This window comes from Caretta caretta, chromosome 6 (genome assembly GCF_965140235.1).
Source record: "Caretta caretta isolate rCarCar2 chromosome 6, rCarCar1.hap1, whole genome shotgun sequence".
In the NCBI taxonomy this organism is placed as follows: domain Eukaryota; kingdom Metazoa; phylum Chordata; order Testudines; family Cheloniidae; genus Caretta; species Caretta caretta.
Genome location: NC_134211.1, coordinates 39,398,689 through 39,423,210, shown reverse-complemented (window position 1 = coordinate 39,423,210; position 24,522 = coordinate 39,398,689). Strand labels below are relative to the sequence as shown.

At 42.4% G+C, this 24,522-nt stretch overlaps 1 protein-coding gene and 1 long non-coding RNA gene across 2 annotated transcripts in view; one reads left to right on the top strand and one right to left on the bottom strand.

Moving 5' to 3' along the window:
- CCDC73 (coiled-coil domain containing 73) overlaps positions 1–24,522 on the bottom strand; it is a 250,798-nt gene that overhangs the window by 6,816 nt on the left and 219,460 nt on the right. The window contains exons 19-20 of the mRNA XM_048852773.2: positions 18,598–18,788; positions 15,844–17,415 (exon numbers count right to left, since the gene is read on the bottom strand). Coding sequence (XP_048708730.2) covers positions 15,844–17,415; positions 18,598–18,788 — 1,763 coding nt within the window. The remainder of the gene's footprint in view (positions 1–15,843; positions 17,416–18,597; positions 18,789–24,522) is intronic.
- LOC125637777 (uncharacterized) lies at positions 643–23,788 on the top strand. The gene is made up of 4 exons (XR_007357073.2): positions 643–1,630; positions 21,238–22,493; positions 22,589–22,731; positions 23,520–23,788. It is a non-coding gene; the product is annotated as an uncharacterized LOC125637777 (long non-coding RNA).

Genomic DNA, 24,522 nt, shown 5'->3' with positions numbered 1-24,522 from the left:
GGAGAACATTGGTGGCAGTGTTCATTCAGCCTGCATATGCGCTGTCACCTCCTCATGCTCTACCAGGAGGCCAACCAGCATGCCCAGGTGAATCCCGCTCGGTTCCTTCTCTACTGCAGAGTCCTTGACAAGAACTGCGAAGAGGGGAGGAGGGTGGGCCATGGAGCATCCCTAGGGACACAGATCTCAAAGAACCATCATTGCTCACAAGGTGAGTAACTTCCTCTTCTTTGAGTTGTGTCCCTATGGGTGCTTCACTGTAGATGACTCCTGAGAAGTATCCCTAATGGGAAGCTGGGACTTTGGCGCTGTTATGGATGACAATACTGCAGAGCCTAATATAGCATTGGAAGCGGACTCCCCAGTAATCACACAGTGTTCTGAGAAGGTATGCACAGACTCTCAGGTTGCTGCCCTGCAGATTTCCGATATGGGGACATTCTTGAGGAAGGTGATAGAGCAGGAAACAAACCTCGTGGAGTGTGCATGGATTCCGGACACTATGTTGTGAACCTGATAACAGTGTTTGATACAGTTTGAGACCCATTTGGAGAGTCTCTGGGTTGATATCGTTGTACCATTAGATCTTTCCGTAATGGAAAGGAAAAGATTAGATTTCCTAAAGGCCTTTGTCCTGGCCAGGTCTCTCCTAACATCTAGGGTGTGCAGTAAAGCCTCCCTGTTATCACAGTGAGGATTAGGGTAAAATTTTGGGAGGTGAATCAGTTGGTTTATGTGAAAAGATGAGGTCATCTTGGGGATGAACTTCAGGTGCAGTCTGAGAGTAACCTTGTGCCGAAATAATATAAGTGGGTGGGGGTGCCACTAGTGCTGCTATTTCCCCTATTCTCCTTGCTGAGGTGATCTCCACCAGGAACACTGTCTTAATAGGCAGGTATGTGAGCTAACAAGTGGCCATGGGTTCAAAGGGTGGTCTAGTCGGGCTCTTTAGTACTAAGTTTAGGTCCCATATTGAGGTGGGGCATCTAGATTGGGGAAAAAGATTTGCTATATCCTTAAGGAATTGTTTTGTAGTTGGGTGAGAGCACTGAGAATCCCTCTATTTGTTCATAGAAGGCTGCTATGACTGCTAGGTGAACTTTGAACGAACTAAGAGAGGGTACTGATTTCTTGAGTCAGTATATGCTCCTGTACCATTGGGAGAGTAGCAGATGGGGAAATTTGCTTGGAATTACACCAAACCAGAAATCTAGTCTGCTTTTGCAGGTAAGTAAACAGGGTAGTCCATTTCACACTATGTAGTAACACTCCCTGTACCTCTTGAGAGCTGGATCTTTATATGTGCTGGAACCATGAAGGAGCCACCCCTGAGTTGGAGTATCCGCAAGTTGGGGTTGAGAGTGTTTCCTTCGTTCTGCGAGAGAAGGTATGGAGAGAGACTAGCAGACGTGTTGCCAGCTGTGACAGGTAAGGGTATCACGTCTGTCTCAGCTAGATGGGAGCAATCAGTAAAACATTTGCTTTCTCTTTTTATTAGGACTTTCAGCGATAGAGGAAATGGGGGAAAAGCGTATAGAAGGCCCTTGTCCCATGAGAGAAAGAGAGCATCCCCTAAAGAGTGCTGACTGAGGCTTGCCCTGGAGAAGTAGCATGGGCATTACTTGTTCAGGTAAGGTAAACAAGTCTATTGTCGGTGTCCTTCAATGTCTGAATATGCCATAGAGTACCTACTGAGTTATCTCCCATTCGTGGTTGTGTAGGAACTTGCGCCTGAGACGCTAAACTGTCGTGTTCTGCACTCCTGGTAGGTAGGCCGTTGATATCATAATGCACCAGTTCCATAGCATTAGTGCTTCCTCACAAAGGGAAAGCAATCTGGCGCCCATTGATGATTTATGTAGTACATACAAGCTATGTTGTTTATCATGACCCTTGTGTGCGTACCTCTAATCAGCAGAAGGAAATAAGCACATGCATTCCTGACCGCTCTGAGTTCGAGGAGATTGATATGAAGAAATGCCTCCCTGGGTGACCACTTTCCCTGTGTTATGAGGTTGTTGAGATGTGCTCCCAATCCTATGAGGGATGTGTCAATGGTGAGGAGTAGTGCTGGAGGGGGACTGGGCTGTGTGAACGAGATCCCTGTGCAGATGTTTGCTGGGTCCTTCCACCACTTCAAGGACTGCTTGACCTCGGTGGGTAATGATAGGGGCTTGTCTAGGCTATCTCTGATTGGCCTGTAAACTGAGGTGAACCATGACTGGAGACACCTCATGCAAAGCCTGGCATAAGCTATCACAAATGTGCCTGCAGCCATGGGCCCCAACAGTTGAAGGCAGTGTCTGGCTGATATTTGAGGGCTGGTTTGCACTGTCTCCTCAATCTATTCCACTCTTATAAAATCTGTATTGTGGGAGGAGAGTGCTCACTCAGAGACAGTCGAGATTGGCTCCTATAAATTCTAATCTCTGTACTGAGGTTAACATCGATTTTTGGACATTGATTTGTAGGCCCAGGCTTCTGAATAAGTCCATAGTCATATGGGTAACCTGCAGAACTTTGTCGAAGGAACGAGCCCTGAGGAGGCAGTTGTCTAAATGGGGATAGATCATGATTCCCTAGAAATGAAGATGAGCTGCCACTACAATGAGGACCTTGGAGAATACTCTGGGAGCCGATGATAGCCCAAAGGGGAGTACCCTGTACTGGTAGTGGTCCTGTCCTGGGGTAAACATGAGGAACCATCTGTGGGGTGGTAAGATTGAAATAAGCATTCTGAAAGTTGAGGGCCAAAAAAGTCTCACTGTTCCAAAGCTGGAATACTCACTGTTAGAATGACCATCTTGAATTTTTGAGCCTTGATGAACTTGTTGAGTGCTCTGAGCTCCAGTATGGCTCTCCAACCCCACTTTTTCTTGATTATTAGGCAGTAACGAGAGTAAAAACCTTTGCCTCCTACTTGTTGAGGTACTGGTTCTCTGGCTCCTACACAGAGGAGTTGATCTATCTCTTGTCACAGTAGACTCTCATGAGGAGGGTCCCTGAAGAGGGATGGGGAAAGGTGTTGTGGGGGCAGGGGAAGGGAGGTGAAATGAATGGAATACCCATTAAGGATGATTTGTAGCACCAATTTGTGAGATGTTATCCGATCCCAGGTGCTATGGAACAGCCAGGTGGCATCCAAAGGGATGTGAAGAGTTGTTTAGCATCAGATGGTGTTGGAGGGAGTGGTCTGCCGGTGCCCCAACTAATCTATTAAAATTGATGTTCTGAAGTGGATGGTTGGGAAGAGGGAAGGCTGTGTGCCCAATAGTTTGCGCTTTGAGAATCTGGCCTTTTTCCTTTGTGGCTCATAAAAGCATTGAGTTTGATAGGGTGCTGTGCATGATTTAAGTGAGGGCTGAAGACTCTATTTTCTCTTCTGTGAGGTGTATAAATCCCCAACGACCAAAGAGTAGCCCTGGAGTCTTTGAGTGTGTGGAGGGATGCGTCCGTCTTTTCTGCGAACAGTTTGGTGCCTTTGAAGGAAAGGTCCTCCATGGTTGTCTGTACTTTCTTCGGGAAGCCAGATAAATGTAGCCAAGAGACTCGTTGCATCACAATTGCTGTGAAGATGGATCATGCTGCAGTATTGCCTACGTCAAGTGCTGATTGAAGTGCCATCTTGGCTACCAGTTATCCTTTGATAATGGCCCTAAACTTATCTCTGTGTGATTGATCAATAAACAAATTGAGTTTGGAGTAATTGAAGTAGTTATATTTTGCTATTAGCACTTGGTAATTTGCGATGTGGAATTGTAGTGTGGCAGAAGAATAAGCCTTTCTTCCAAAATGGTTGAGGCGTTTCTAATACCTATCATTAGAGGTGGACTTCACCTGGTGCTGACGACCTCTGGAGTTCACCGCATCCACAACAATCAAATTAGGGGGTGGATGGGAGAAAAGAAACTGTGCCCTTGGTTGGGATGTAGTATTTCTTATCAGATCACTTACAGATTGGTGTGACCGATGTATGGGTCTGCTATATCAATTTGGCTGGATCCAAGAAAGCCTCATTGATGGGGACCCGCACTAAATGTTCAGGAGGTGTCATATCTATATTCCTCCCATGGGTCCCAGTAAGGCCATTGGGATGGCAGGAAGGACGTTGTCATCCATACCAGGGTGGTTGAGGGTCCAGAAGGCAGTACAGCTCCGGAGGCCCAGATTGGTAATGGGCACTATAAGGTGCATGGAAAGAGCAAAGACAACCTCTTCCTGCTCACTCTCGACTGGAGAATGGAGGGGCATGGCATGGTGCCAGTGGAGACTCTCGAGCTTGAGGTAAAGTCAGTACCGGAGCCCTGGTACCAAGTAGGGAAGACCCAGGTACATCAGATACTGTGAAGTCTTTCGAGTATCTGAACTCCTGTGGTGCCATGGAGGTTGGTACTGGTGGTGGCTGCCGGTGCTGAGACGACAGTGCTGACGGGATTGGTGATGTAGACCAGGCTAAATGCTCTGATGTTGTTTGGCATACCATTGCTGGTACCAAAGCCATTGCCCATACTGAGGGAGCCTTCCCCAAAGCATGGTCTCTGTCCTTATCTCTCACAGTTGGTACCTTTGCTTCGGTGCCTGTGCCCATCGGGTCTTTAGGCATATCAACGTGCTCCATTGGGATGGTACTGTGCAAGTTCTGGGTACTGCATTTGGATGGTTTCAGTACCATTCAGTACAATGATATATAACATGCTGGGGATCTTTTCTGGCTTGTTTGGGGTTCACTCAGGGGACTCGCAGCTCTCTTTTGAAGCTATATGTGAGTGTCTCATGGCTTTAGATTAATTGTCTGTGGATGTAGAGGGCTGTGGTGAAGATTCCCATCCTTTGGGTAAATTTTGACACGGGTCTGAAGGAGGCTGGAGAGCTGCCTCCATTAGAAGGAGTTTTAGTCTGAGCTGTCTGTCCTTTCGAGATCATGGCTTCAGCTGCTGACAAAAAAAATACTTCTGGGGCATGTGGTTTTCCCCAAGGCAATGGACACAATAGGAATGTCCCTCCCTTACAAAGATGCTTCTTAACAGGAGAGGCACCTCTTTAAACCCAGGTGAACCGGAGAAAGGGGAAGAAGTAGATAAAGTGTGGGGGGGTTGTTTGTTTTTTAAGAAAAAAAACAAAGGAAACTAAAATAACAAAGAAAGATTAGTAGATAGTTAAGTTCGAACAGTAGAGTTAACAATCTGATGAATGGACAGCTAATATCTCTGTCTCTAGCCAGGTGCTGTTGACAGCACGTGGAGGGGGACAGTGCATGTGTGGGCCAAACAGACACTGCTATCAAAGTTCTCCAATCAGCAGCACAGGGCTGCAAGCACACCTACAGTGAAGCACGCATAGAGACACTACTCAAAGTAGTATTTTTCCAATATTCATATAGTAGACAAGTTTTTATATCGTAAATCATAGCTTCTAGTTAAAACACTGATTCCTGAAATGAGTGTCTATGAATACCAGCTTCTGAGTAAGATGATAAAATATAATCAGTGCCATCCTGTCACATTGTTGAATGGCTTATCATTAGGAACTGAATGCCATTTTAAATAACTAGCTAATCAGGAACTAGCTTTCTTATTACAGTTAGATATGTTTAAAACAATATTAGCCTGATTTTCAGAGGTGTTGAGCACCCACAGCAACCACTGATGTAACTGGAGTTGTGGTGCCCAGCATTTCTGAAAATTGGACCATAAGCATTTAATCAGGTGCTATATTTAAGCTGTACTATAGATTAGCTGCAGCACACAGTAAGGCCCAATGCTGCAAAGACTTTCCATGCCATGAATAGTGACATTAAGCACATACCTAAATCTTTGCAGGATCAGGGCTGAAGTCTATTTTCTAAACCAGTCAGCATAGTCAGTTACTGTTATGAGTCAATGTTGATGCAGCAAAGTAACATAATCATTTGGTACAGTAGCAAAAGTTATCTTACTATGAATATACATATGTGCTTTGCCTTGGCATTAATTTTTGTAAATGCCTTCGCATGTAGCAGCAGGAGACCTTAGTCTAATTATAATGTTCTATTTCATTAGTTTTTTGTTGTTTGGTTTTGTTATAATTCTTCAGGAAGGTCTACTATTTCCCAGTTCATCCCAGTTAACCCTGGAGATCATGTGTTGTGGCTGCTCTCTGGAACCTATCAATGTCACTCCCTAATTCACTGGCAGAATTGTGATTGAGTGGGATAAGGAATTCCCTCACATAGGCTGTTAACTATTTCTGCAATGCACCAGTCTGAGAGCAATGCATTTGTATTGAGAATTGAAGTCAGGTATCCCACATGGCAACATAATCTTCTAATCTAACCAGATGTATAAATGTGTAAAAGTTTTGTAGTTACTTACCCTACAGTGCCTGTATTTCTTTGAGATCCATTGTCCACATGGATTACACCCTTGGTGTGACTGTCAAGCATTTGGTGAATACCCAGTGCTGCAGAAGGACCAAATGGCTGAAAAGAAGTTACTCAACTTGTGCAGTAACTATGGGTTTTCGAGATGTGTCCCCCTATGGGTACTCCACTGTGGGTGTGTTTGCGTCCCTGTGCTGCTGATTGGAGACTTCAGTAGCAGTGTCCATTAGGCCTGCACATGTGCTCTCTCTGCTCTGGCTGTACCATGAGGCTAGCCAACACATAAAAGCTACCCCCACTCAGTTCCTTCTCTACAGCAGACTCATTGACAAGAACTCTGAAGTACAGGGGAGGAGCGTGGGTTGCAGAGCACCCATAGAGATACATATCTCAAAGAACCATCATTACTGCACAAGGTAACTTCTTTGAGTAGTGTCCCTATGGGTGCTCCACTGTAGGTGACTCCTGAGCAGTACCCCTTCTGGACGGCTGGGACTTCAGAGTCAGGTCAGTTACAGATGACAGCACTGTGGAGCTGAAGATGGCATTGGAGGCGGAGTCCCCAGTGATCACATACTGTTCTGCAAAAGTGTGGACTGATGCCCATGTCGCTGCTCTACAGCTCTCTGAGATAAGGCTATTCTGGAAGAAGGTGAAGATGAGAAGATTGACCTTGTGGCGTGTGTATGAATAGAGTCTGGAAGGGTCATGTTGCGAGCTTGGTAATACTGTCTGATGCAATTTGAGACCTACTTGGAGAGCCTTTGGGCTGATGTTGCTGAACCCTGGGATCTTTCCACAATGGAGTGGAAAACCCTAGGGGACTTCCTGAAGACCTTTTACCTGTCCAGGAAGAAGACCAGGGCTCTCCTGACATCTAGTGTATGCAATACACTGTTGTCCCTGTTGGTGAGGCTTGGGGTAAAAAATTGGAAGGTGACTCAGTTGATTCATGTGAAACAGGGAGGTTGGATGTGTTCTGAGCAGAACCTGGCAAAAGAGGAATTCAGATTAATTGGTGGGGACATATTTTTTTGTCTGCCCACTGGCAGGTAGGCACTACCAACACTGGGGTTTGCTGTACGGTTCTTGCTGAGTCTAAGGTGGTTTAATAGGGAGGGGCGATCTTTGAGGAGGAGGTAGAATGGAATATGTCAGGTTAAGGAGTCAATGGTGAGTGTACTTCCAGTGGTATTTGGAGAGCGTCTGCAACTCTTTGCTAACTCCTGGAAGAGACTAGTCATCTTCCAGAGATGGTGGGGAAGGCATTACTGCTTCACCTGTGGAGAAGGAGAATATGGTCCTCAGTGTCAGTTCTTCCTCGGCACCACCCTCCTGTTCCTCTATAATGTCTTGTGGAGGCTCTGAAGCTCTGGATGCTGCGGCCGAGGGGGTGTGTCTTGAGGGTTGTCAGGTGAGGCTTGAAGCCTGAGAGGCATGCCAGTGATATGCTGCCCAAGGGTCCCAATAGGGCCAGTCGGGAGACATGGATCCTGGCGGAGGTGCCCATGAGTGGCTGAACCAGGATGGTGGTGGTGGGGCCCCCTGAAGGCATATTTTAGGGCTTTGTTGATTCTGAGCACCATATGGGGCCTGAGTGGAGTATTGTGATGCCACCTCCTCTGGTTCACTGTCTGAACCCTCACTAGAGAGTGGAGGAGCATGGCATGGCATATTCCCGTGCTAAGCACAGGCTCAGTACATAGGTCCCGGTACTGAGAAGCAGGGACTCCGGTACGTCCGATATGCGGAGGTCCCTGGAGAGGCAGGATTCCACTAGTATTGATTATCCTGGTGTCAGTATTGGAGGGACAGGGATCTTGTCCATATTGGTTGCGCTGGTGCCGGATGAGGCATCTTGTAGCGCTTTCTGAACTCTTTCCAGTTTTTCGGCATCTTTATTGAAGTGTGAGCCCCAGAACTGGACACAGTATTCCAGTATTGTCTCATGCCATATACAGAGGTAATACTAGCTCACTGCCTCAATATTTCCCCGATTATACCTAACTGGAGGCTCGTGTTCTGTTGCTTATCCAACATTACCCCTAAGTTCTTTTCAGTTTCATTGCATTCCAGGATACGAACTACCATCTTTAATTTGTGACCTACATTCCTTGTTCCTAGATATTTGACCTTGCATTTGGCTGTATTAAAACATTTTATTCAAATGAGCCCACTTTTTCAGGTGTTCTAACTTGGTCTTTATAACAGGCCTGTCATCATTATTTACTGCTCCATCAATGTATGTGTCATCTGTAATTTTTACAGTAGTTACGTTCTTCCACATAAGTGATAAAGATATTGAATTGCATTGGGCCAAGAATAATGCTTGTGGGATCCCACTAGAAACACAATCATAGGATTTCAACAATTTCCACCCCACCATCAACCTCAGCCTGGACCAGTCCACACAAGGGGTCCACCTCCTAGACACTACAGTGCTAATAAGTGATGGTCACATAAACACCACCCTATACCAGAAACCTACTGACCGCTATACTTACCTACATGCCTCCAGCTTTCATCCAGACCACATCACACGATCCATTGTCTACAGTCAAGCTCTAAGATACAACCGCATTTGCTCCGATCCCTCAGACAGAGACAAACCCCTTCAGGATCTCTATCAAGCGTGCTTAAAACTACAATACCCACCTGGTGAATTGAAGAAACATATTGACAGAGCCAGAAGGCTACCCAGAAGTTACCTACCACAAGACAGGCCCAACAAAGAAAGTAACAGAATGCCACTAGCCATCACCTTCAGCCCCCACCTACAACCCCCAACTAAAACCTCTCCAGCGCATCATCTAGGATCTACAACCTATCCTGAAGGACGATCCTTCACTCTTGCAGACCTTGGGAGACAGGCCAGTCCTTGCTTACAGACAGCCCCCCAACCTAAAGCAAATACTCACCAGCAACTGCACACCACACAACAAAAACACCAACTCAGGAATCAAACCCTGCAACAAACCTCGGTGCCAACTCTGTTCACATATCTATTGAAGGGACAACATCATAGGACCTAACCACATCAGCCACACCATCAGGGGCTCATTCACCTGCACATCTACCAATGTGATATATGCCATCATGTGCCAGCAATGCCCCTCTGCCATGTACATTGGCCAAACTGAGCAGTCTCTACGCAAAGGAATAAATGGACACAAATCTGACATCAGGAATTATAACATTCAAAAATCAGTAGGAGAACACGTCAGTCTCCCTGTTCACTCAATAACAGACCTAAAAGTGGCAATTCTTCAACAAAAAAACCTCAAAAACAGACTTCAATGTGAAACTGCAGAATTGGAATTAATTTGCAAACTGGACATCACCACATTAGGCCTGAATAACGACTGACCCTGGTTATGTCATTACAAAACCTAAACCTAATTTCCCCCATACTAATTTCCCTCTACTGTTACTCACACCTTCTTGTCAATTGTTTGAAATAGGCCACTCTCATTATCACTACAAAAGTTATTTTTCCTCCCTTGGTATCCTACTGTTAATTGAATTGTCTCGTTAGACTGACCTCACATTTGGTAAGGCAACTCCCATCTTTTCATGTATTTATATCTGCTCATGTATTTTCCACTCCATGCATCTGCTGAAGTGGGTTCTAGCCCACAAAAGCTTATGCCCAAATAAATTTTAGTCTCTAAGGTGCCACAACGACTCCTTGTTGTTTTAACCATAGGATAATACCCCATTTCTAATTATTTTTTGAAGCCTACCAGTTAACCAGTTTTTAACCCTTTGAATATAGTACAATGATTTTGTATAGTTTTTGTTTAGTGTTAATTTTATCATCATGTGGGACTAAGTCAGATACCTGACAGACATGTAAGTATATTATGCCAACACAATGACCTTTATCAAACATGATCACATTAAAAACAATATCACATTTGTCTGACAAGACCTATTTTCCATGCTGATTAGCATTAATCACACTGCCATACTTAATCCTTTACTGATTTTGTCCCATTTCTGCCTTTCCATGGTTTTGTCTGGGATCAGTGTCAGGATAACCAGCCTAAAGTTATCCAGTCATCCCATTTACCCTTTAAAATAGTTACTCAACATCAACTTTTTTCCAGTCCTTGAACTTTAACAAATCTTGGAATAATGAGAATCATCATTAATTGTTGAGAGCAATCCTTAGACAATTCTTTTAATATTCATAGATGCAAGTTATCCAATCCTGTCCATTTAAAACAATTTAATGGTTGCTGTTTAACATACTTCCTTGTTACTGATGGCACAGAAAATATTTCCTTATCGTTTTAAGATATGAATACATCACCCTGCTTCTGTCCAAATACAGAACAGAAATATCAATTGAATAGTTACCCCTTTTCTGCTTCATGATTGACAATTTTATCATCCTTATCTACTCTGAGACCTGTATCAGTGTTTGGATTTCCTTTGTTCCTGCTATATTTCATGAATTTCTTCTGATTTTTCTTAACCCTACTGGCCATAAAATTTTCATTGATATTATTACCCTTTTTTGACTTTAGCAGTTGGCCAATATCCAGGGCGTTCTTCCTTAAGGAGGAAAAATTGATGATGAGTCAGGTGCTTTTTTATTGCAATACTAGTCACAGAGAACATACAAAAAGAAAAGGAGTGCTTGTGGCACCTTAGCATTAAATTAATTTATAATTTATTAATTTATTAATTAATTTATAATGCTCAAATAAATTTGTTAGTCTCTAAGGTGCCACAAGTACTCCTTTTCTTTTTGCAAATACAGACTAACACGGCTGTTACTCTAAAAAGAACATACATAAAACCCTGTTTCCCTAAACATAGTAGGCAGTTTCCTTGCTCAGAAATTGAAGTCTGCCTTTTCAGTGAGTATTGTGCCCAAAATAACCTCTGTCTTTGTGTTCCTCCCAGGGCCATGCTCACCAGCACTTCTCTCACATTGGGCTGACTTTCTGTGGCTTTCTACCCCCACACACAGGGACAAGCTGCAACCAGTCAATCCTCTATCTTCTGATTTTTTTTTTTTTTCCTTCCTTCAAACAGTCCCAAGAAAACCCCTCACTCAGCCTATGTGCCTTGGCTGTTGATTGGCCTTGCCATGCACCCATTGCCTTGGGCAGTGGCTTCCTACTGTTGAAAGGTACTTAGCACACACATCAACTTTAATGAGATCTGTGATGCTCTCTCACATATGGTAGGTATTTGCAGAGCAACATCCTATAGATGCAGTTGTAGGTCCATAAGCTATTTCTAGGTCTCCTCTGTGACACTGTGGATATCATCCAATTCACCTCTCAATCTATATCTGGGGCACTGCGTTATGATGTGTTTCATGGTTTAGATGTTCTCACCACAGTAGCACAAAGGAAAGTCTTTCATTTTACACTTGTACATCAAGTAGCTGCATCTCCCATGGTTTGTTGGATGCAGTTCAGTGTGGTCCAAAGTCTGCATGGCTGGTCAAAACTGGGAGGGTGGCTTGTCGGATCAGTAATAACCTGCTTGTTTGGAATGGTAGATGAGGTCCAGACATTTGCCGTTCCCTGACCAGATCTAGAAACATGAAGTGGTCCTATGTTGTCTATAGTGGTTTTCGTGATTTCAGGCATTGTTGGGATATGTTAGCCATTATCTGCTGGATGAGAAGTTCAGGGTAGCCTTCGGTGAATTTAAATTCTCATGCTATGGCTATATCTTGATGGAAAGCAGGAGGTTTAATGTTGGCTAATACAGAAAGCCAGGGCAGAGGTGTTGATTTCTGTGACTGACTATAGATTAAAGACCCCTTTGATGGCAGCTATTAACACCTTCCATCACAATACATTTAGATTTCCATGTGAACTGTCTGCATTTAGAAAAAACACATCCCTGACTGACAAAAATTACACCGACAGAAGTACCAGTATGGACAGCGCTATGTGGGGGTGGATTAATTATGCTGGTGGGGGAGTTCTCTCCCATTGGCATAGAGTGGCTACATGGGAGATCTTACAGCAGCACAACTGCATCAATGCTACTGTAAGGTCTCTAGTGTAGACATAGCCTTAGACGTCTGCAGCTGGCCTGTGACAGCTCACTCAGGCTTGCAAGACTCAGGTAAGGGTCTGTTTAATTGTGGTGTAGACATTCGGACTCGGGCTGCAACCTCGGCTCTAGGATCGTCCCAGCTCGCAGCATCCGAAAGGCTAGGCTCCAGTCCAAGCCTGAATGTCTTCACTGCAATTAAACAGCCCCTTAGTCTGAGCCCTGTGAGCCTGAGTCAGCTGTCACAGGCAAGCCATGGGTTTTTAATTGCAGTGTAGATATATTCTAAGGCAGTGGCTCTCAACCTTTTCAGACTACTGTACCCCTTTCAGAAGTCTGATTTGTCTTGCATACCCCCAAGTTTCACCTCACTTAAACTACTTGCTTACAAAATCAGACATAAAAATACAAGTGTCACAGCACACTAGTACTGAAAAATTGCTTACTTTCTCATTTTTACCATATAATTATAAAATCAATTGCAATATAAATATTGTACTGACATTGCAGTGTATAGTATATAAAGCAGTATAAACAAGTCACTATGTGTATGAAATTTTAGTTTGGACTGACTTTGCTCATGGTTTTTAGGTAGCCTGTTATAAAACTAGGCAAATATCTAGATGAGTTGATGTATTCCCTGGAAGACCTCTGCATACCCCCAGCAGAGACGCCGACTTTCTGAGTTCCCGAACGGTGCTTAAGCCACTCCCCCACTCCACTTCTTCCCCCTTCTGTCCCAGCCCTGGTGCACCCACAGAGTTGGCGCCTATGCCCTGAAGGGTTTGTGTACCCCTGGTTGAGAACCACTGTTCTAAGGCACATTTGTGTACCAATAAGTTCTGTACCAATATAAAGACAATCAATGAAATCTTGATCTTGCTCAGGGCCTCTGGAGGCTACCATAATATAAATATTACTTAGAATTTAGTTTTTAAGGGATCAGGCTGTGGCTTTGCAATGAGACAGAGGTCAAACCTTATGCCCATGAAGAGCTACTCACTTAAAGAACCTTCATTGCCCAGAGTCTCAGTAAAGTCAATGGGACTCTGCAATGGTCCACCCCTGTGGATTCATGGCTGTGGCCTACATTACGATGATCAATTTTAATTTATGAGCTATCTTTTATTTAAAATTAAAGCTTCCTATTCTGTTTATTAATACAGTAATTTCTGTAATTGGGTTATTTGGTTGAAAATTTGTATTAACTCAGGCTCAGATAATTTCAGGGAGATTTGTTCAAACAAAAACATTGTACTCCTTTCTTGGGACCTTACTGAGGGCTGTTAGCAGAGCTGGAATCTATGCACAAGGAGCAGACAGGCTGAGGGATGGAGAGACTGGGTTTTATCATTCCCCACCCACCCACACTTCTGTAGATTATATCTGACGAAGTTGATACAGCATGAGGCTATATTAACTCTTCTACAGTCCCATCTGTGTAGGGGGAAATTCCCTTTAACAGGGACTTTGGGATAGTTTTGGCTTGAAGGAGCCCTTCTAGCATAGCTTTATTGGCGCTCTGCTGCCAGGGTGCAGAGGAAGGGAGTTTTCCTGGGTCTCTAGAGCCCCAATGCAGATACATAATAGCCCCTAAGCAGAGGGCAATGGGATTTGAAGGTGGAATTGTGGCTCATTCCATAAAGAGGTGGTGGGTGTGTTGTGTGTCAGAGAAAGATGGAAACCTGCCAGGGAATGACCATCTAGTTCTCCTCCTACTATAGCTCATGGATTCTTCTGTCGAAGGGCCATTCAGGCCTAATTATGTACTTACTGGAACCACTAATCTGTTACTCAATAATTAGAGGTATAGCTTATCAATACAAAAATATTACTTGCACAAATCCAGACATACAGAGATATATCAGAAATCGCCAAGACATGTGCATAACAAACATATGTACCCACGTGACCTTATTTTTACAAACTTAGTTTTTCTTTTCCCCTATTTCCTTCATTGTTTGTTTGTTTTTTCTTGTTGTGTCTTGTTTGCTTTTTTAAAAACATAAATACTTCGGGGCAGTGACTAAGGATAACGTTTTCAACAGTGCTGAGGTAAGTTTGCGAGGAAGTCACTGGGACTTAAGCACCTAAATCATTTAAGTGCATTTGAAAATTTTACCCTATAGGTCTTATTTTTTTTCTAAAACACCTAGCACAATTTTGGATGCTGTAAAAATAATATTTTTTTTTAACAGAGAAACAAAAATTACCTCTAACTGCTATCTTGATAAAAGGTTATTTGGAGTTTAAAAGCAGCACTTCTCATTAAAGTAATCAAATCTAATTGGTAGATTTATTGCAAAATAAATTATATCTACAATATATGCTTTATTTCTTCACATTTTACTAGAGTAAGTTTACAAATGTTTATAACAAAGTTCATATTGTTATTCACCCAGCTTTTGTGTATGCATAATATTGTTCAGCAAATAATCACCAAATTGTCACAATAGAAGTTAAAGAAAAAAGCTGTGAAAACCTTCTAATGGGCACATCTGTTTTTCTCTGCCAAAAGCATCAAAGGATAGAATCTTCTCCTTTCTCATTTTTTGCCATGTTCTGTTTATTTTGTGTGCGTGAGTTTTATCTGGATTAATAACATACACTAATATAATCAAACAAGCTATTTATGGGCCCAATTCGAAGAGGCACAGAGCACCCTACAACTAACATTAATTTTTGTGAGAGCTGAGGGCAGTGAAAAATTTCCAAGAGGTACTCAGCACCTCCCATGATCACACTCTTATCCCCAAACTAGTACTGTGTTTAGCCTTTATAATTGGGCCCCTCTTGCATCAGAGTCCATTAGCATGGATGCAGCTATCCACATTAGGGGATCATGATGCAGGATTGAGGTCTAGGTCTCTGAGCAGTAATGATAATGATTGCTATAGAAATTCCTATGAGAATTACATTTAGTTATCCTGGCACTGATTTTGTTTTACAAAGGGAGGGAAGGGATAAGGTTTATTTAGTCAGATAATAGAATAAACACAGAATAGGTCACTTAGTTGCATCTATAATGTGGGTTAGTTGAGAAATCTCAACATCTTCGTAGGGCAAATCTAAGTTTCAAAGATAATAGCTAAAATTATCAAAAGGTTTACATTTTTCCTCTCTGATACTACTTTACATTGAACAGAGAACTTCCATATTTAATTTTTTCCTACATACATATTCACTATTATGACAGGTTTCAGAGTAGCAGCCGTGTTAGTCTGTATCTGCAAAAAGAAAAGGAGGACTTGTGGCACCTTAGAGACTAACAAATTTATTTGAGCATAAGCTTTTGTGAGCTACAGCTCACTTCAAATGCATCTAATGAAGTGAGCTGTAGCTCACGAAAGCTTATGCTCAAATAAATTTGTTAGTCTCTAAGGTGCCACAAGTCCTCCTTTTCTAATCACTATTATGTTCCTCTTATACTTTAAAATGTAAATAATTATTTCTCTTACCTAGTCCTGTTTCTTTCATGACAGCATTTATGCTCAGATTTTGACACTGTGCTTTTGAAAGAATCTTTTTGTTTTCTGATATATGTAGTAGTTTCTCTTTCAAATGGAAAGGCTCTTCGGAAGTTGAAGCCCACGCTGTTTGACTTTCAACTTGATTTACTCTCAGCCAAGGACTGAGATCTGAAAAACTTAAGTATACTGGCGTTTTCTCAGTTTTTTTATCTGAAGTTGAAAGATCAAAGGATGACCTTCCACTTCGGTTTACTAAATCTCCAGATGTCCTTATGAGTAAAGAACATGATTCTTCCAGGCGACCTTCAGCAATTTTCTCTCCTGGAACTGTATTATTTAATGACTCTCTTTTCGCTCTTAACAATGTATTCTCTAGTGCATTATCATTAATCACAAGGGATTGTCCATCCTTCATTTTGGGTATCTGAAAATCATTTGTATGAACTTTTTCACAGGTTATTTGTTTATCGGTGGTAATTTTGTTTATAACCATTTTTTTATGAATAATAGTCTGAGAAGTACATATATTTTCCGTGTTCAGAGGCAAAACAACATCTGTGCATGCATATGTATTTGTATCAGTTTCTGTCTGTCTAGAAATGTCCAGGTTATTTTGGTTGCTGTGCAGATCATTCAGATTTGTCCATTTATCTGCTTTTTCAGTACTTAATTTGAAATTCTCTAACAGAGACATATTAGTGTTATTTTCTTTTGTATTGTCCTTGTTCACACTTGCATTATCACAGAAAGTAGTAGGCAGAACTGGAGCATCACAAGTACTGTTCAGTGCACAGTTTCCATTAGTTGTGCTTGCAGTGTCACTGTTGTGTTTTTCTTGAATATCTGTAAGAATCTGTTTAAATTGAAATATATCTGAGGATATGCCACTGGTGCTTCTATTTAACAGATGAAGTGGTTGTGTTTTGTCTTGTTTATTATCTAAGTAAATGTCATTAGACTCCTGTAAGTGGCATTTCTGAAACTTTGTATGACTACTTTCTGTAACCTGAGACGGGATGGCAAAATTAAATTCAGCCATGGTTTGGTGGTTGGCTGCAGTTCTTTCAGTTACAGGACTGTCTTCTATGCCAATAACCTGTCTGGATTCTTTGCTTGGTGCTTCATTTATAAAGACACCTTTGTCATCCTGTGTGGCATCTGCCTTATCATTTGTATTATAAACTAATTCATTTGAAGCATTGCCAAATGTATGCTTGCTGGAGTCTGTCTGTTGACCTGCATCCATACTGCAGACACCAAATTCCTCAGTATTGTCAAAGAGCATCTTTCTTGTGTTCTCTGGGAGTTTTGCCAATGAACAAGATCTGTCCTGTGGCTTTAGTTCTGAACTTGCATTGTTTTTCTCCAAGAACATTTTGTCTGTTTTTCCTATATTTGCTGTCTTTTTGCACTCAGCAATACATTCTGCCGCGGTCTGTCCTTGAATAATTAAATCAATATCTGTGCAGAGGGTTTTGCCTGGAGAAGCCTCCCTTTGCTTTTCTTCACAGTGGCTAGCAACGTTAAAATCATCCTTATAGTTTTCAAGAAGTCGTAAATCTATTAGGATGAAAATATTAGTGACAAAAACATCTGAATGTTAAATGTTTTGGTTTTTGCATCATGCAATTCACAAAGATGTATTGATATTTTCATTAATGTTCATTTTCCTCATACGTGAAATAGTTACAATTTTTTCTAAATATCAGAAAGTTCTAAATTTCAGAGACAAATATTGTATTCATGTACTTTACAAAATATAATATTCAAACAGAACAATATACTTACATTTTTGCCTGTTTTAAAAAAAATGAAACTTAAGTATTCTATGACTTGGTTGTAATACTATCCTATTTGGTATTTGCCAGACTAGCTGATAATAGTCTCTGCAATTAAATTGCTTATAGCCACATATTTAGATATTTAACTTAAACAATTTCTTCAGATTTTTTTCATTCTACATTTAGCTTAAATAAAGTCACTAGTTTACTAGCGTAATTTTTCTCTTAATCCTGCTGATCTATAACTCATCAACCCTATTTAAGGGACAGTGTTCATACCATAGGAACATGCCATCATTTTCGGGTGGCTAAACAATGAAGAAAAGCTAAGGCATCTGATACTTACAGAAGCTGTTCACTGTAAGTATACTCCAATGCTATGAACATTTCTATTAGATAGCAAGAAAAAAGAAGATTCAATAAACCACCATATAGTTATGAAGCTCTTAAAGTTTTGACTTTCCATTGTTGTCATTTTGGAGGTTGGGCTTAGGTAAGTACCATTTCATGGGCAGGTTTAAAAAACTAAAAAAAAAAAAAAAAAAGTTTTAGAGAACTCTATGAAGCATAAGTGTGTGTGGATGTGGCCTGCATGGAATAGTAATTATACCATTACATATTGAGCTATTGCAACCCTATCTCCTGCAAGCGTGTACAGATAGAAGGGAAGAGTGTCTCCCTCCTTATGCTCCTATACTAGAGCTGGGGATAAGCAAGTTTCTCCAAACCTATCCTCACATCGGCACAGAAAAAACACTGCACCACAAGGGATGATGGAGCATGCAAATCATACTTGAGTGAGGAAAGCAGCTCTAGGAAGGATTGTGCCTATACTCAGAGCTTTGTGTACTTTACACAAAGTGGCACCTACTGACACCAAGAATTTCATTAATTTATATGAGAATATTTGATTTTGGGCGCTGAATCTCTCTCATCATATCGTGTATTTGAGTATTTATACCTTTGGCAACAATGTGATATGTCGCTTCAGTGCATCCAGTTCCATTACTTTGTTCGGTCTGTACTTTATCAATGTCTGAAGAGCAGCCTACAATATTTTTTACTTCAATGTCATCGTCTTGTCCAGGACCAGAAATACTATCATTTTGGATTGTAGATTGTGTACACTCATTTTCTTTCAGACTAGTCTGTCATAAAATGGAAGATATAGTTAATTTATTAATTAGAGATAAAATATATTCAGGTTACTTATTAAAGTTTCAGATTAGATTTAACAGGAAGGACCTGATTCACTTTTTTACTACTCCGCTGTAAATCAGGAGTCATTCTTTTGAAATTAAATTAAATTTCTTTTCTTACATATAGCAGTGTATTGGGCCCACAAGCTATATTCAGCAGGCAAGTTATTTGACTACTGGGCTTTTCAGATAGATAACTCTGCATGATGTAAATATTAGAAGAATTTTCAAAGGAAGAAGTGTGAATAAAATTTGCGGACTTGGTCACTAAAGAGGACAGAGCTTCATCAGACGATCCCAAATGACCTGTCCAATAATAAACAAAGGCAGAAAAAGACGACTGAAGAGAGCAGGCAATTGCTAATTACACAAACACTTTTTCTTCACAAACCATTTGCTTTCTTTGTAAGTCTCCTTTTGTCCCTGAAAAAGTGATAGACATTTCTATTTACTTTTTTCTATAGGCTAGAGCCACAACTCCATTGACTTTTTCCATCTCGGGGTCTGATATCTTGTTTTTCCTCCATTACTATGGATTTTTTTGACGTCTCCTCTCCTTCTTCGCACATTGCCTGTCTCTCCCTTTATTACTCCAGTTTGTTGCATCTTTTCCTCCCATTCCCAGTATAGCCAAACTCAAACATTCAGAAATCATGAGTCAGGCTCCAAAAGTCATGAAAAAGGCTTTAAAATCACAAGTTGGGGGAGAGGGGGAGAACAGCATTGTATTCTTTTTATTTGCCTCTTGGTTTTGGAGACATTAGGGTGCACTTCTGTCACATTTTTAAACTTTGCTCATCAACCATGAGAGTGAGAAATACTTTCTTTTTAATGAAAGGGAAGGTTACTTCCACTGTGCAGTAACTGGAGTTCTTGGAGATGTGTGTCCGGGTGGGTGTTCCACTTCAGGTGTGCTCAGACCACATGTGCCTTTAATCAGAGATTTTTGGTAGTAATGCCGTTCAGCCTGCACCTGTGCCCCAGTCCAAGGCTATATAAGGCTGCATAGGTGAACAGCCCTTAATTCCTTTTCTACTTCATAGTCGCCAGAGACAACTCCAAAGGAAAAGGAGGGCAGGCAGTGGGGCACCCTAAGAGGGACACATCTCAAAGAACTCCAGTTACTGCACAAGGTGAGTAACCGCCTCCTCTTCAAGTATATCTATGGGAGCTCCACTTCAGGTGACCTACTGAGCAGAACCCTCAGCTGGAGGGGAGGCTGCAGAGCCCAGTCCAAGACTGTGTTTCCAACAGCTGCCTCTGATCTAGAAGACTTGATCACTGCCTAATGTTTGGAAAAGATGTGTGTGGAGCATGGACGATGGGTATCATAGGCTGGAGAGGCTGTGCGTCCCCAAACAGCCAGGCGTAGCTCCGCCCACACGCTGTCCCTAGACCCCCACCCCTCCTGCTTCCGGCTCCGTGCAGCTGGAGTCCAGTTTCCCTGTGGGGTAGTCCCAGCTTGGACTGTGCCACCCGGCTTCCTGCCACTCTGGGGCTGCACCACCCGTCCTCCCTGTGCTCCAGGGAGGTAGCCTGGGGTAGGGGCCTGGCGGCTCTGGTGGTGGGGGCTCTGGTGTGGGGCATGGAAAGGAAGGGGCCTTGGGTGGAAGGTGCAGGGCTGGGAGCTAGCCTCCCTCACCCAGTGGTTCACATGCTACCTGTGGTGTGGAGGTCCAAGTGGTGCCTTAGAAATGTCCAGAATATGAACACTCTTGAGTAAAGCCATAGATATAGACAGAGATATCATGGAATGAGTCAACACCCCAGGAAGAATCTGTATGTCTGCAGATTTATAGCACAATATAATGCAATCAGAAATCTACCTGTAGAGTCTCTGGGTGGAAATCTATGAACGTTTAGACCTATCTGCAATGGACACAGTCTGGATAATTTTCTACATCATTTAGTTCTGTCCAAATAAAAATTTAAAGCTCTCCTAACATCTCTTCTGTAGACTGGTGTGGCTCTAGGAAAATAAATGGATAACTTGGTTGATGTAAAACTTGGACAACACCTTGGATGAAAATTTAGGGTGTGGACATAATGAAACTTTGTTCGTGAAAAATATTGTAAATGGATGCTCCACAATCAGAGCCTCTCTTTTCCCAACCCTTCAAGCAGAGGTGCTACCCGCCAGAAAGGCCATCTTCTAAGATCAATTAATGAGAAAAGAAGTAGCCATTGGCTCAAAAAGAGGGACACATAAAACATCTAAGTACTAAATTCAAATCTCAAATCAGAATACGCCCCTTAACTTGGGGGAAAAGGTTCCTCCAGTCCTCTGAGAAACCTCATAGTTGTGGGATGAGCAAAAACTGAGACTCAACCGGGAATGAAAAGCTGTTTTAGCTGCCAGGTGGACCCTGATAGAGCTCCATAGATAATGCTGTCTTTTTCAGCTCTAGGAGGTAATCTAGAACAACTGAGAGTGAAGAGTGAGCAGATGAAATACATGTCTGGATATGCCAAAGGCTGAACCTTTTCCACCTGCGGAGGTAAGTATATCTCATGGAATCTTTTCTACTGTTCAGTAACACCTGTTGTACCTTGTCAGAACAAGTACACTATTCCCATGAGCCATCAAGGGGTCAAGTTTTAAGACACAGAATCTTCAGGTTGGGGTGAAGAATCCAATTGGATCTTGGGAAAGAAGATAAGGAATGGATGGAAGGCTAATTGCCTGACAAATGGCTAAGTGAATCATGTAAGGATACCATATATGTCTGGGCCACACTGGAACTATTAATAGGATTCTGGGTTTGTCCTGCTTGATTTTATTTATCATTTTCAGAAATGGGGGTTGGAGGAAGTACATATAGCAAGCCTCTTGTCCGTGGAACAAGGAATGTCTCGTAAAGAGAGAGGGCCTAAGACCCTCCTTAAGCAAAAGTGTTCGCATTTCAAGTTGTTGGTAACAGTATCAGAGGTCTATTTCTGGTACTCCTTAACTCAGAAAGATTTCACTGAGAATCTAAGAATCCAAATCCGAAACGTAGTCCTGGGAGAAGTGCCTGCTGAGATTGTTGGCTATTCCGTTTTGTATCCTTGGGAGGTAAGCTGCTGAGATAAGGTTGAAATTGGCTGTGCACCAGTTCCAGAGCTTTTTTGCTTTGGCGCACATGGAAGAAGAGCTGACTCTTCCTTGTCAGCTGATACAGAACATGCATGTTCTGTTGTCCATCAGGACCTTTATGGACCTATTTCTGATTAAAGGCAAAAGGATACAGACATTCCTGACTGCCCACAACCCAAGTAGGTTGGTGTGTAGTCATGTCTCTTGGGCAGACCACTTGCTCTGAGTTGTGTGGGTCCCCAAATGCACTCCCCACTCATCAGAGATGTATGTGTCTTGGTGACAGAAGGGAGGAGGTAGAACAAATGGAATCCCCTCACAGACATTGTCATGGTCTTTCCACCGGTTGAGAGAATCTTGTACTTGAGGAGAGACTGACATGACACCAACTTGGTCAGGGTGTGGTTTGTTTGTTTGTTGTTTTTGTTTTGTTTTTTGGAGTATAAACAGTCCCTGAGCTAGCTCTGGAAACATCGAAGGCAGAAACTGTCATGTTGCATCACAAAGGTGCAAGTTGCCATGTGTCCGAGCAGTTGAAGACAATTTCTTATAGATGTCTGTGGACTGATTTGAATCTTTGAGGTGAGATTTGTTATCCAGAATTTGTTGGAGGGAAGATAAGCCCTGGCTGATATCACATCTAAGGAGGCTCCTATGAACTCTATTGTTTGTACCAGGCTTAAAGTTGATTTCTCGATATTGAGCTGCAAACCTAGCTTGTGGAACAGGAACCTTGACATCTTTGTGGTGGTGAAAACCTCATCGATCCTTGAGTAGCCAGTCATCAAGGTACAAGGAAATAATTGCCAAACATTAAAAGGTAAGCTGCAACCACTACCAATATTTTTGAGAACACTCTTGGGTCAGACAAAAGGCCAAAGGGAAGTGATCCTGACTTATGAAAAACCACAGGAATCATTTGTGAGACAGGTGAATTGCAGTTTGAAAGTAGGCATCCTGAAGGTCAAGAGCCAAAATCCAACCCCCTAGTTCCAACGATGGAATATAGCTGCAAGAGTCAACATTCTGAATGTTTGTGATTTCACAAAATTGTTTAGGAGTCTTAAATCTAAGATCAGCCTCCATCCCATGTTCATCTTTGGGGCCAGAAAGCAACTGGAGTAAAAGCCCCTCCCTCTGTGCTGAACTGGAACTGATTCTATGCACAGAAGGTTGTCAATTTCCTGCCTTAAGCGGTCGGTACTCATGAGAGAGGTCCCTGAAGAAAGGGGGATGGGTAGCAGGCAGTGAAGTAAAATGGATGTAGTACCCCAATCTGATAACCTACAGCACCCATTTGTCTGAAGTAATTCTCTCCCATGCGGATTCAAAGTGAGAGAGATGGTTGCCATAGTGTGGGAGGTGGGTGGAATGGTGTAGATGCAACTCCATTTTGTGGGGTTCTTTTGGGCCCTCGACCAGCTCATCAAACCCAATGCTTAAAGGATGGTAGGAGCTCAGTAGTGGATACAGAAGATGTAGATGCTTTCTTCCTCTGAATTCTTTATTTCTTCCTGGGCAATTCATAAAGTCTCTGGAATCCTGAGAATGGAATGGGGCAAGATCTTTATGCCATTTGGGATCTGCTGAATTTTCATTTGCTTGTAGGCATGCAAATCCCAAGGAATCTCAATGTATCCTTAAAGGTGTGCAACCATTCATCAGTGGCTTCAGCGAACGGTTTGAGACCATCGAAGAGAAGGTGCTCAGATGTCCCCTGGGAATTCAGCCAGCTGGCGCTGGACTGAGCAGCAGTGTAGGCCATGTCAAATGAGGCCTGCAAAGATGTTCTAGCTAATAGTTGGCTCTCATAGATAATAGCCTGAAACAGCTCTCACTGTTTAGCCAACTCAATAAAGGTGATACATTTGGCATAATTTGAGCGATTGTGCTTTGTCTTGACAGCTTGATAATTTGTGATCCTAAATTGAAGAGTCAAGTAGGCCTTTCTGCCAAATAGATGGACATTTTTGATAGGGCATGGCTTTCATGTGGTATTGTCTGTCATATTCATTGTCTCCACAACCAGGAAGTTTGGTGTTGGATGGGTGAACAAAAATCTGTAGTCCTTAACTGGGATGTAATATCACAGGGGTATGCCAGATGGATTTGGTGGGACTCAACAGGGCCTCACTGATAGGCAGGGCAACTCGGGTAGAGGGAATCCAGTGAAGGATATCCAGGAGCTTATGCTGCAACTCTGACCTCTTCCAAGGGAATCTTTAGGGAATTTGCAATGCATTTCATTACTTCAAACACTTCCAGTAGTTAATCAGCTGTAGAAGATGAAGAAATATTTATTTGCAGAGTAGCATCTTTATCTGCCCTGGCTCGCTGGACTCTGGTGCCTGAGGTAGTGGAGGAGGGATAGGTGGAGTAGGAGAAAGTGGGGACTACAGAGGGAGACACGAGAGAGTAGGGGCATGGGAAATTTATCAATATGCAGCCCAAGGATCCCGGTATGGTTCCAAATATGGTTACTAGAGGCAATGTGAAAGGCACTGGTGCTCAAACCAGGCTGGGGGGGGGGCCCAGGCTTGTCTTTGATGGAACTTCCCCTTTTCTCTAAAGTGTCAGGAGGGAATTCCCCTATCTGATGAGTAGGGGAATC